Source organism: Colossoma macropomum, unplaced genomic scaffold, assembly GCF_904425465.1.
Source record: "Colossoma macropomum unplaced genomic scaffold, Colossoma_macropomum, whole genome shotgun sequence".
NCBI classification, from domain to species: Eukaryota; Metazoa; Chordata; class Actinopteri; order Characiformes; family Serrasalmidae; genus Colossoma; species Colossoma macropomum.
This window is the reverse complement of record NW_023494793.1, coordinates 7,470,486-7,480,590: the sequence shown is the minus strand read 5'-3', so window position 1 is coordinate 7,480,590 and position 10,105 is coordinate 7,470,486. Positions and strand designations below refer to the sequence as shown.

Here is a 10,105-nt window from a genome sequence, read left to right as displayed (position 1 = left end):
CACGCTGTCCTTTAATGTTCACATGTGAATCAGGTGTGTTAGATCAGGGTTGGGACTGTATCTTCAGGAGCAGAGCTGGTCATCCGTTGTAAGTTGTATTGTCCATACGAACATTTATAGGCCTTTGTTAAGGGTTCTTAATCATAGTTGTGTTTTTCCTTCTCTGCCAGATCTGGTTTAGCTCATTGGTGACTAGCTGGTGAGCTGAAAGAATTATATTAAAGCAGGAAAGACAAATACTACAAAAAGTAGGCTACACAGAGTCCCACGACAGAGGGTACTGCATGAAATTCAGCTCCTGTTTTACCCTGCCCTCTGCTGGGCTCTTATAAAATCACATATTTTGCAAAGTATAAGCGAAGCCTGTCCTACATGCATATCCTTCCCCTAAAATACCACAAAGCCGTTTCATATGATTCGCCTATCTGTAATAATGATATTAAAATCAAATCTCATCGGAAGTATCGGAACATTTATTTAAGGACCACGATTTTTATGTTATTCTGTAATTTCAGAATATATAATACATCTGTTTTTGTATTCCTGAACGAACTAAGCGCTTGAATGAAAATTAAAATAGAACGTGTACAGTAAGCGCTACGTACGCGTCCTACAATTCCCATAATGCTTTCCGTTAACGGTTTTAACCGTACCAGCTGACTGACGGACGGATTTCATGGCGGTCTCCGGGCTGTGAGGAGAATGCTGTGTTCGGGAGATGGAGAACGGGAAGAAAAGTTCAGTCCGTTCGGACAGGTACTAATTAACCCGTGTTAACCATCTGTACTCTAAATAATGTGAACTAATAATAAGAAACAGTGGTGACAGTATGGCGAGTTCTCCGTCCTCCAGCTCTAACTAACGCTGCTGCCACTTCAAGCTCAGTGTTCGGCATCTGCTGGTCGCTCAGTGCCGTTAGCTCTCACACGGAGATCTGATGGGCATAGGTTATATGGACATGTATCTTAAAGAGGCATGCACATATTTAAACATATGTGCATATATATATATATATATATATATATATATATATATATATATATATATATGTATATAATTTGTTTAAATGTGTCATGGAACAATATTTTTACTAAAATAGTGTTAATGCTTTTACTGCATAGCTTATAATGAACATGTATTTAGGGTTGAGTCATAGCTAGAGTACACATGTTCACTTCATTAGGACATATGTGGAAGAAACAAGGAAAAAGCTTAAAACCTTATGTTATATAACATATTGCTAGCATATATGTGTAATATGGGCCTTCCACATATGTATAATGATTTCTGTCAAGTAAGGTTAAACGTATGTTATAGGTCTATATATATGCTTACATATGTTGATATATGGCTGAAATATATATCTTATATTTGAATGTATGTATATCCATATGTGGCAAAAATAAGATGGATATAACAGAAATCCATGTATGATAATATATTTAATATGTTTAAAACCTATACTTTGTCATATATCAGATTTCTGTATGGGCTTAAATATCTGACAAACTGTGTATTTAATAGGGGTAAATACATCAGATATTGTGTAGCTAGTTTACTAAAATAACATTTATTTTGTAGGCGTGGTGTAATTATTATTTCAAGGATTCTCAGTACAGTTGCAGGCTGCAGATATTTATATCTGTCAACCCCACCTTTTAATCCCATTCATAACAAGAGTGACACATTGACTTCGTAGTGTGTTCAGTGAGCTATCTTTTGGAGAATACTTGATTAATCATTTAGTTTAGTCCTGAAATTATGAAATTATTGTTAAAGTTTGTTCAGTTTAGAAATGAACTTGAAATGTACTCTTTGTTTTTTTAGGCTGAAATTATTGCCATATTCTTTAAGTAAACATTGCATGGTCAGTGTCTTGCAGTTGCTTCATTGTCGTCATTGGTGACCTGCTGGAACAGTGATGCGTATAGTGACACTTCTGCGCTTTCTCTCTCTTTCTCTCTCTCTCTCCCTCTCTCTTGGATCAACGGTAGGGGGTTGGTCCCTTGCTGGCTGCAAGCTCTATTAATAGTCTCTGAGCACGCGTCACCTTTGGAGGTGATCCTCTTAAACTGAGCGCTAAGAGAGTGAGACAGATTATGCGAGAGTGGTGTTTGTGTCCTTGAAGGTCTGGAAGTTAGAGTTAGCAGAAGTTGAGAGCAGAGGCAGTTCACTGTCAGTCAGACATGACTAAAAGAACATGGCGGAGAATGAAAAGTCCTTCAGTTTAGTTTACAGAACTCACAGCAGTTTATTTCTTTTTTTTATTTCGAGCCGCACTATGACAGAATTTTACACAGACTATCATTCCAGATCTCCTACTGTAGACGTTTAGGCCTTTTAGCTAACCGAGACTCCACTGCATTACCTGCGTTACTGATAGTGAGGACAGTCAGCAGTCGTTATCGGGGGCAGCTATGACCACCCTGCCTGGCTACACCGGAGCCAGAATATCAGGCTGTTGGGCTCTGCAGTCAGGTGGAGGGTAAGTGATGATTCTTACTGGGCTTTTCTATACCAAAATCAAGGTGGTTGTTCACTGCTTTTAATTTTAGGCATTAAATGTTGTTTAGAAAATCTGTAGTACTTTGAGATTTGGTGCCTTGTGACTCTTACTTCCTCAAGAGCTACGTATTTTCTGAACAGTGAGGTTAGTTTTGTGTTGTGCCAGAATTTGTAATTGTTGAACAGTTTTTTTAACAGTGCTTAGTTACTGCAGCTCTTTGACAAGATTTCGGCAAAACACAGGTGCAAACAGAAATGTGACAGAAATGTCACCATGCATTGGTTCTTGACTAAGGGTTGTGTCATTAAAGGGGAATCCCACCAATTTTTCAACATTTCGGCATAATTCAGTCGTTGAGATGTAAACTCATTCAGAGTGGTTTGATATGAAATTGTGGAGAAAATTACTGATTTGTTTACAATGGTGGTGATAGGAACCGGGGTTGTGATGTCTATAAGGTAACTGTAGACATTTTAATTACTATTCAAAATAACTAGAATATGTGTTTTTGGGAAACTGTATGAAAAACACCCATTCATCATTTCTGTGATGCGATATACCCGAAAAACTAGAAGGCAAGAAACAAGAAGACCTCACGTTAAATTTCAAATGTTGAATAGATTGTAAATTTAATAAGGAAATGTTTTCAGAATTACAGGAACATAAAAAGGAAACATAATTAAAAGAATGGATAAAATTGGAGAAAAATAATATCAACAGGTTATTACGTTCACACAAACACACTTAACCTCACACACAAAACTTACCTTGTGCAAAAGTTTAGAGAAAGAAATCAACAGGCTAAAACTTTAGGAGTAGAGAGAGTGGGAGAAATAAGAGAGGGAGGAAAAAAGAGAGAGTGGAAAAAAGAGAGAGTGGTGGGGGTGAGAGCTCAAATCAAAACTGCTATATTGTAGTACTTGCTGAGAAACTAAACTGAACACAGTGTCACTGGGTAGGTTCAGTCAACACAGACAGTGCTTCTTGCGTGCATCCTAATTATGTCTGCTCTCAGTCAGGCCAAAAGCCTTGAAGGTTCCTGAATGGATGTGTTTCGCCAAATTATACGATGATGGAAAGGCGCTTCTGCCATGGCTAGTACGATAGATTGGAGACGGGCATAAACAAGTCCTTATCTCTTGTCTCAGTGTTCTTACACAGAACATGCCACAAGCCTTACAGTGACGCAAAGGCCAAAAAAACTATAAACCCAACTGTAAAAAATATATTAAAATATGCATATTTGATTATGATAGATAATCTATATCCTTCCAGTGTCTTCTAAGTGTTTATATGTAATGTTGATAAATTATAGTAAATTTGAAAAATAAGTGTGCTTTGAGGACTATTGACTGTTACAACACCCTGCATGTAGCCTTCCTCCATGAAGATGATGATGGCTTTTAACCCCCCCCCCCACACACACACACACTTTGTCCATGTTTTGTACAATATTCTGTAAATGTATTTAACATTTAAACGATTTTGCATTATCAGTAATTTCTCTTATTGTTTATTTACCATACTTTGAGCTGCATGCTAGTCGAAGCTATTATCTGTGTGCTATATCTCTCTGTTACAAACCTTTTAGAAGGTTTGATCATCTATTTTCAGGCATGGCGTATTTATACCATGCCATATATTTACCTCTAAAGCTTTAATTAATTTCTGTCCTTGGGATTCCAGCTGCTCCATTCAGCTGATTAAGGCCTTAATTACTTGGAGTGGAGGTTGAAAGTAGGGTGAACTAAATTATTTTGCGAGCTTTTTTTACCTGATACTAAAATAGCTTTGCGTGTTTGTTCCTCTCTGTACCTTCTAAGCTAACCTGTCAACTTAATTTGCTTTGAATAGTAAACAAGGACAAAGACATGTTGCAATCAACCCAAGGTCATAGTCCACACTCAGACATCACCTCCTCTTATGTAATTTGTCTGGGCTGTGTTTTGTAAATGTAGGTTTAGGTTGAAATATTTTTGCAGCTTGTATTTTCATCTTTTTCACCTTTAAATAAATCACTCATATTTGTTTATATAAATAACATTAGTATAAAATGATGGACAATGAAATGAAAATGTAGCTAATAATTTAAATTTGCACTATGTATTTTTTTTTATCACCCTGTAAAGTCACATTATAAAGTCTGAAATAATAGTTGATTTAAACGTCAGAGGTGCTGGGTTGTATTTTGCAGGGTTTTTCAGAGAATGCCATGTTTTTTTATGTTAATATCAGATGTACAGTCTCAAAATGAAGGTCCAGCTTAATGTTTGGGTCTTAATTGCAAATTCAGCATTATACTGATGAAAATGTGATGGCAATAATAAATAATTCACTTACATCCTTGAAAGACATGTTGTTTGCCACATTTTGAGTTCTTTTTGAATACTCTTTCATCGTGTCTACCATCAGCAAGTTCATCCTCTCGAGGAAGGGGTCTGAAGCATAACCAATGTTACAAAATGCTCTTTTGCACACTGCATGCAATTACACAATTCCAGTTTGCAGATCCCCATAATGTATTATTATTTACTGTCATAATCTCTCAAACATACACCTCACTATTTTCCACTTACTAATAGGCTGTTGCTGCTGTTTGTGTTGTAGTGGCAGTGGGGAGGACTCTCTGGACAGGCTCCTCCCCCCAGTCAACTGCCCCCGCAGGAAGAGCACCACTCTGGGTAAAACAGAGCCACCGTTACTGCGCACAGGCACCCGCACCATCTACACTGCCGGCAGGCCACCCTGGTACAACGAGCATGGAACACAGTCCAAAGAAGCCTTCGTCATTGGTATGAAAGGGAGGAAAGTCTGTCTGAGTCTGTGCTGTACTGACCAAGCATTGTGCAAACATTCATTCATCATTTTCTAGGGATGCGTGATGATAGCTATGTCATAATGGTATCACATTAATTATTGATACTGGACTGATTGATAATTGAAACCAATAAATGATGACCAAATTATTACACTCCGGAAGAGCAGAACGTTCAGTTTACACTGGGCTACGCACTAAAATGCCTCCATTTCCAGTATGCAAAATCTAAGGTAGCATTAGCTAACAGTGTAGTAACAGTATAACAGGCTGCATAGTATAGTGTCTGTCAATTATTATCATGTTATTATGCAATAATGATGTTGCAGAGGGATACAATATAAGAAGGAGTCCCCTAACAAATCACACATTATTTTTTTAGCACTAGGCTGTATATCGCTGCTGTCGGAAGAAAACCTCAGTTTTTGACATAATTCAAAAGTTCCTGTTGTTCTTTACATTGTGTCTAAATTTTATGATTAATGGACCAAAAGAAACAGCCTAAAATAACTTGGAAAAAATTCTGGTTCTATTGACGTATATTAAAAGTATGTTTTTTCCTTCTCCTGTAAAGTTACCATTTTGGAGATACAAGGTTTTCTTCTGACAGCAGCGATATGAACCACTTCAGTTGCTCTTTATGAGATTCTGAGTGTTTTCAAACAATGGATTTACTTGATCCAACAAACGTAAATAATTTTGGTCAAAATAATGCAAAGTCCATTTGTTGCCCAGTCACATCGGAGGTTCACCAGATTGTTTTAAGGCATAACTCAATTGCACTATGTAGAGGTTTAATTGCTGTATTTTGTCTGTATCATGCAGTTCTACTAGGCAATAAAATAAAACTCTAGACTGAATTTAGAAGCACTGATGGAACTAACATGTTCTGTATTAATAAGGATTTTTTGTTTTATTGTGCTAAATACTTTCAGTGTAATTATTCTGGTGAAGTTTGAAATAATGATGCCAAATAATGTAGCCAGTACTGCAGACTATCAGTGCCAGGCATACTGTATGGTCATCTCATACTGCTTTTCCTTTGTATAGGCTTGTGTGGAGGCAGTGCATCAGGAAAGACCACAGTGGCTAATAAGATCATAGAGGCTCTGGATGTTCCTTGGGTGGTTCTCTTATCCATGGACTCTTTCTACAAGGTTAGCTGAGTGTTTGTGTGTGCATGTGTGTGTGTTTCTTCTGAATGAGCTACTGTTAGTCACTCTCCTACGCCTTCCCTCTTTGTAAAGTTAATCCCATCGGTCAAGTGCATCTGAAAAGTCCTCATAATCTGCTTTCCTCCTTTATCTCTGGATCACTGCACAACATCCCACAACATACCCACTGTACTTTATTCCAGTTAAATAGTGTGGACTATTCTTTGTGTGATAAATGCTTTCAGGATTTGCATATTTACAAGTTTGACGTGAAATATTTAATTAAACTCTTTCTGCACACATTTTAATATTACAATGTCATCTGACCTCAGATGCCACTAAATGGCACCAATATCATGTAGCTTAAAATGTTATTTAGTTTGACCACCTTTTGCCTTTATTACAGTTTCCATTCTTGTTGGGAGACTTGCTGTTAATTTTTCAAAGACAGCTGCAGGGATGTTTTTCCACACATCCAAAGTTCAGTTTTAGAAGTTGGTTGCGTTTCCTGCTTATTACAATCCAAGTAATCCCAAACACATTTATTGATGTTGAGGTCTGGACTTTGTCCAGTTTTGGTGTTCTATTGCAATTTTCTTCTTATTTGTTACTCCCTTTTCTTAGTAACACATCCTTTCAGATCCATATTGTTGAGGTATCTTCTCACAGTGGAAGAAAGAGCAGAGCATGATTTTCTCATATCTGATAGAGAAACCATATTTTGAAAACTATTTTTTTCACTTGTTTTCCTTTCACTTTCCCCTTCCATATGCAAGTGGTTTATCTTATAGCTAATCTTCTCAGAAATGTCTTAACAAAAATTACTTAATGGCCATTTTGACTGGAAATGAATAAATTAAAGGTGGTCTCTGGCTTCTGCACAGTGCTCTACTTACTGTCTTGTATGGCTACACAATCGCTTGTAAATTATTATTGCAATATTAACCTGTGCAATATTGATATTGTAGAAGACTGCAATATGCAAATGAGCAATACAAACCAAACAGAAAAATGTGTACTCTGTGCCTTCATCATCTTAACCAATAACAGATGTTGCCTGATGAGTGTTCTGTGGGTGTTTTGACAAATTACACAATTTAGGTGATCCAATTTAAATTATGTTTCTTCAAAATAGCACAGTCCAGTTTTTAACTGTCACATTGAGACACATCACAATAGAAGATATGTAGCCGTAGAATCTTAGTATTTTGTCCACATTATGTCTGTTTTCTCTAGCTCTTTTGATTATGTCCTGCCTTGTTGTCTCCAGGTTCTGTCTCCAGAAGAGCAAGCTCTAGCTGCTAGTAATGACTATAACTTTGACCATCCAGGAGCTTTCGACTTCCAACTTCTAGTGACCACGCTCAGGAAACTCAAACAGGGCAAGAGTGTGAAGATCCCAGTGTACGACTTCACCACACACGGTCGACAGAAGGAGTGGGTGAGTGTGCCCGACAGACAAAGTACTGAAATAAGGACTTTAGGACTAATTTGGACAACAAAAATTATGCCATTCTGCAGTATGTGACTTTCTAAGTGGTTTTATTTTCAGAATGTTTATTGGATGAACACATTTAAAGTTAAAGAAAATGTGAAAGTGTCAAAGAAACTTTCTTACTGTAACATGAGCCAATAGGTTTTATGATGCAATTATTTGCAAGTGGTGCTTATGTAAAGTAAAATGAGAAAGTCTTTTTAAGCAACTGTGCAAATGACGTCAGTTACTGTTAACTGGAGATTGTAGAGCTGTTGGGCAAACTCATACTCAACTCGTTCGTTCAGCTTTGTTTTTTAACAAGGGAAGTTGGATAATCATTGTTTTTCTCTTCTGAGATAGTAGACTGTACTTTTAAACAGGTGATTTTTAGGGTTACTTTTAGTGATTATAATGATTATTACGTTATATACAATGGTAGAAATCATTTTTGGATGATGAAAGAGTCTTTCCTAACTCCTTATCTTCCCTAGAAAAACGTCTATGGGGCCAGTGTTATCATCTTCGAAGGGATCATGGCTTTTGCTGATAAAGAGCTTTTGCATGTAAGGTATTTTAAGTTTGCTGGTGAAAGACAAATGAAAGGATCAAGAGTTTTGAAAAGCCTTTTATTATATATTTGCTGAACAATTTTCTAGCTCTGTTGTGCTGTTTACACCAAAATTACAGGCTACAGTGTGTCCTTACAGCAGGAGCTTCTAATACTTACTTTTCACCCATGTTGTGATTTACTATTATGCTGCAGCTCCTGGACATGAAGATCTTTGTGGACACAGACTCAGATATCCGGCTGGTACGGAGGCTAAAGAGGGACATTTCCGAGCGTGGAAGGGACATTGAGGGTGTCATCAAGCAATATAATAAATTTGTGAAGCCGGCCTTCGAGCAGTACATTGAACCCACCATGAGGCTGGCAGACATTGTGGTGCCACGAGGTGAGTTATATATTCACACTATCACTATCATATGATATAGACAATGCCTTCTCAATTTCTACCATTCTCCTCTTTCTCTGCTGTCATAATACTAAAGCGTCTGCTAGCTATGAAGGGAGAACAAAGCCTAAACTGGTCATTAAAGACCATACAAACAATTATCACAATACCAAGACAGTTAAAACACAGAGTTTTACTTTTTTGTTCCAGTAGCGTCATTAGAGTCGTCAAAGCCTGCGCAATTAGAAAATGAAAGAAAAAAGCTCAGTGAAAACGGCACAGCAACTCTTCTTAAAGGTGATCCTGAAAACTAAACTACAGATTAATGCATACAGTAAGATGTGGCAGGCGAGGAGGAGTGGCATGTATTTATAATAGTGACTTTAACTGCAAAAATACTATTGGTGAATTTTTGTCTTTTGAGTATGTTGCAGTCACCCTCTTTAGTGATGCTACTGTGTTATTAATTGTAACATACAGACCTCCCAGAAACTGCAGAATTAATATCAGTTGTATCCACAAAGTATGATAAAATTCTTCTCTCTGGGGACTTTTACTTACATATTGATAATGCGTCTGAAATTAATGCAATAGAATTCATTAGACTTCTAGAGACATCTGATTTAAAGCAGCACATGGGCAGCTCTACCCAAAAGCTAGGTCACATCTTGGATTTGGTGATCACACAAGGTTTAAACACAAATGTGTCCCTAATCTCTGATGTTTTCATATCAGATCATTTCTGTTTTTTCTTTCAAATCAATGTAGAAGTGCCTGAAGGAAGAAAGTGCCTCACAGTTAAAATGTTTAAAAAATATATATTAGTCCAGTGATACAGCTCTGACTCCTTCCTGGAGTGATCTGGTCTCTGATCTAAATGACATTCTCGCTTCACTCAAATGGAAGAAAACCCTAGTACTCATAAAAATCTGTGGATGAATGCGGAAATACGCCAGCGTAAGATAAATCAGGGAACTTGGAGGAAAACTAAGCTGCAGGCACAATATGATGCTCTCAAAGAGCAGATCTCCACCTACGATAATGCTATGAATATATCCAGACAGTCATACCTCTCTAGGTTAATTAATAATTACAAAGATAATACCAGTGTCCTTTCTTCTACCATAGACAGACTATTTAACCCTGACTTTTCTGCTAGTGTGTCTCATGTTGATTTATCTAACTAAAATTTGTGAAGAG

The 10,105-nt window shown here is 37.2% G+C and overlaps 1 protein-coding gene across 1 annotated transcript in view; it reads left to right on the top strand.

The window, feature by feature from the left end:
- The first annotated feature begins 2,365 nt into the window (after positions 1 to 2,365).
- uckl1a (uridine-cytidine kinase 1-like 1a) overlaps positions 2,366 to 10,105 on the top strand; it is a 23,014-nt gene continuing 15,274 nt past the window's right edge. Inside the window, exons 1-6 of the mRNA XM_036578331.1 lie at positions 2,366 to 2,485; positions 5,114 to 5,298; positions 6,372 to 6,478; positions 7,746 to 7,916; positions 8,444 to 8,515; positions 8,716 to 8,905. Coding sequence (XP_036434224.1) covers positions 2,418 to 2,485; positions 5,114 to 5,298; positions 6,372 to 6,478; positions 7,746 to 7,916; positions 8,444 to 8,515; positions 8,716 to 8,905 — 793 coding nt within the window. The 5' untranslated portion in view covers positions 2,366 to 2,417. The remainder of the gene's footprint in view (positions 2,486 to 5,113; positions 5,299 to 6,371; positions 6,479 to 7,745; positions 7,917 to 8,443; positions 8,516 to 8,715; positions 8,906 to 10,105) is intronic.